The 1934-nt window shown below is 28.7% G+C and overlaps 1 protein-coding gene across 1 annotated transcript; it reads right to left on the reverse strand.

Moving 5' to 3' along the window:
- On the reverse strand, positions 1-873 carry LOC130721999 (uncharacterized). The gene has a single exon (XM_057572592.1). The coding sequence runs from the start codon at positions 871-873 to the stop codon at positions 1-3; it is 873 nt and encodes a 290-aa protein (XP_057428575.1).
- Between the last annotated feature and the right edge of the window lie 1061 nt (positions 874-1934).

A 1934-nucleotide genomic window follows, 5' to 3' on the forward strand; every position in this document is an offset into this window, starting at 1 on the left:
TCAGTCCAAATGACTGCCCCTTGGAGCTTGATCTTCAGCATCCACACCAGGTACTCTTGAAGCATCATTGGATGAGGGAGGGCGCTCTTGGTTTCTACCACCTCTGCCATCATTGTTGTTCAGCAAACTCACTGCATCATGACGACGGCGTGCCCTAGAAATTAGTTCATTCGTTATGCCTTCAGATGACATGAACATTCTCAATACGGAAATGGGCATCTCAGCTAGTTCACGACGAGCATGATTGTTTGATTCAAGTAGCTGAGATAAATATTGAATTAGATTAGTTCTGCCTCCTCCCATACGCAAAAGAATGTCTTTCACAAGGAGTGGAAATTCATTCAAATGAAGGGCTTCCCTCAAATTCTCAACACGCCTTGCTTCAGGCCTAGAAGGAATTCCAAGATCGGAATCCTTATCTTCCCTCACATGAGCATTTGTTCCACGTCCATATATTGGAGTAACATTCTTGAGAATCACATCTCTCTTGCAAACCGGGCACTTCTTAGAATTTGAATGCACATCTAGCCATTGATATATGCATGGCCAACAAAACAAATGGCCACAAGGAGTCACAATAGGTTCCTTGGCCAAATCTAAACAGATAATACACTTAAAAAAATTCTCTTCATTGTCACTGCCTTTTTTAACACCATCCATCTTCAGTGACGTCTTAGTCACCGAAGATCCTTCCCCATCCTCCAATGTGACTCCATCACCTGAATTGGCCAAAATATGATTCAATTCATGGGGAGCATGGACTTCTTCGTTGATTCTTTGAAGTGATTCAACGTTTACAGACCTAGATATTGGCCCAAGACCTTGACCATGACTCAAATTAGGGTTCATAGCACCCGAATTCTCTTCCGCCATCACAATTTGGATGTCGAAGCACGAAAGAAGTTATCGTTACTACAAATTTCCAATATATATATATATATATACAAGTCTTTTTTTAAAGAATATACAAGTCAAATTGACTCAAACCTTGCATTAATGAGAATACTAATTATCTATGAATTATTTATTTAATTTATTCTTCTTATTGACTTTTTATCATACTAATTATATTATATTAAATATTAATTTCAAAATCTCTCATACAAACAAATAAAAAATTATACATTAAAATTAAAATTAGTTAAATATTGATTACCAATAAGAAGAATTTCTTGCACTAATGATAATAGAAATTAATTATTATTAAATATTTATATTTTTAATTGTATTAAATATTAATTGTAGAACCTCTAATACATATAATTACCATATCAAATAATAAAATTAGTCAAAATATTAATTATCAATAAAAATGTTCATTAATTATATATAATTGACTCAAACCTGCTTTAATGAGAATATTGATTATTTATTTAACTTATTCTTCTTATTGGCTCTTTATATCATTAATATTAAATATTAATTGTAAAATATCTCATGTATACAACTAAGATTTTAAATATCAAAATTAAAAATATTTAATTATTAATTATCATTTAAAATAATTACTTGCATCAATAACATTAGTAATTAATTATTAATGAATCTTTCTATTTTTAAATGTATTAAATATTAATTGTAAAACCTCTCATAAACATAATTAAATATTTGATATTAAAATTAGTCAAAATATTAATTATCAATAAAAAATTCAAATATATATAAAATGGAAACAAGTAATATTTTTAGGTATAACAAATGTATTAAGTATTTAAATATAAAGTAGTTAATGACGCAAAAATATTTTCTAAATATATTAAAATAATTTAAAAATTAAATGATATTATATGTTCTATACTCCTTGCTCATATGTGTGGGGGTATTATTTCAAAGAAATATTTTAAATGCATAAAATAGTCATAAATCAATTTGATATATCTATATTAGTAAAACTAACTTGCTGAAACATAATAAAAAGAACTAATGGTCCCAAC

The sequence above is a fragment of the Lotus japonicus genome, chromosome 1 (genome assembly GCF_012489685.1).
Source record: "Lotus japonicus ecotype B-129 chromosome 1, LjGifu_v1.2".
NCBI classification, from domain to species: domain Eukaryota; kingdom Viridiplantae; phylum Streptophyta; class Magnoliopsida; order Fabales; family Fabaceae; genus Lotus; species Lotus japonicus.

Bases quoted from the DNA above. Each gene is read 5' to 3' on its own strand.
- LOC130721999 (XM_057572592.1), bottom strand. From the start codon at position 873: ATGGCGGAAGAGAATTCGGGTGCTATGAACCCTAATTTGAGTCATGGT.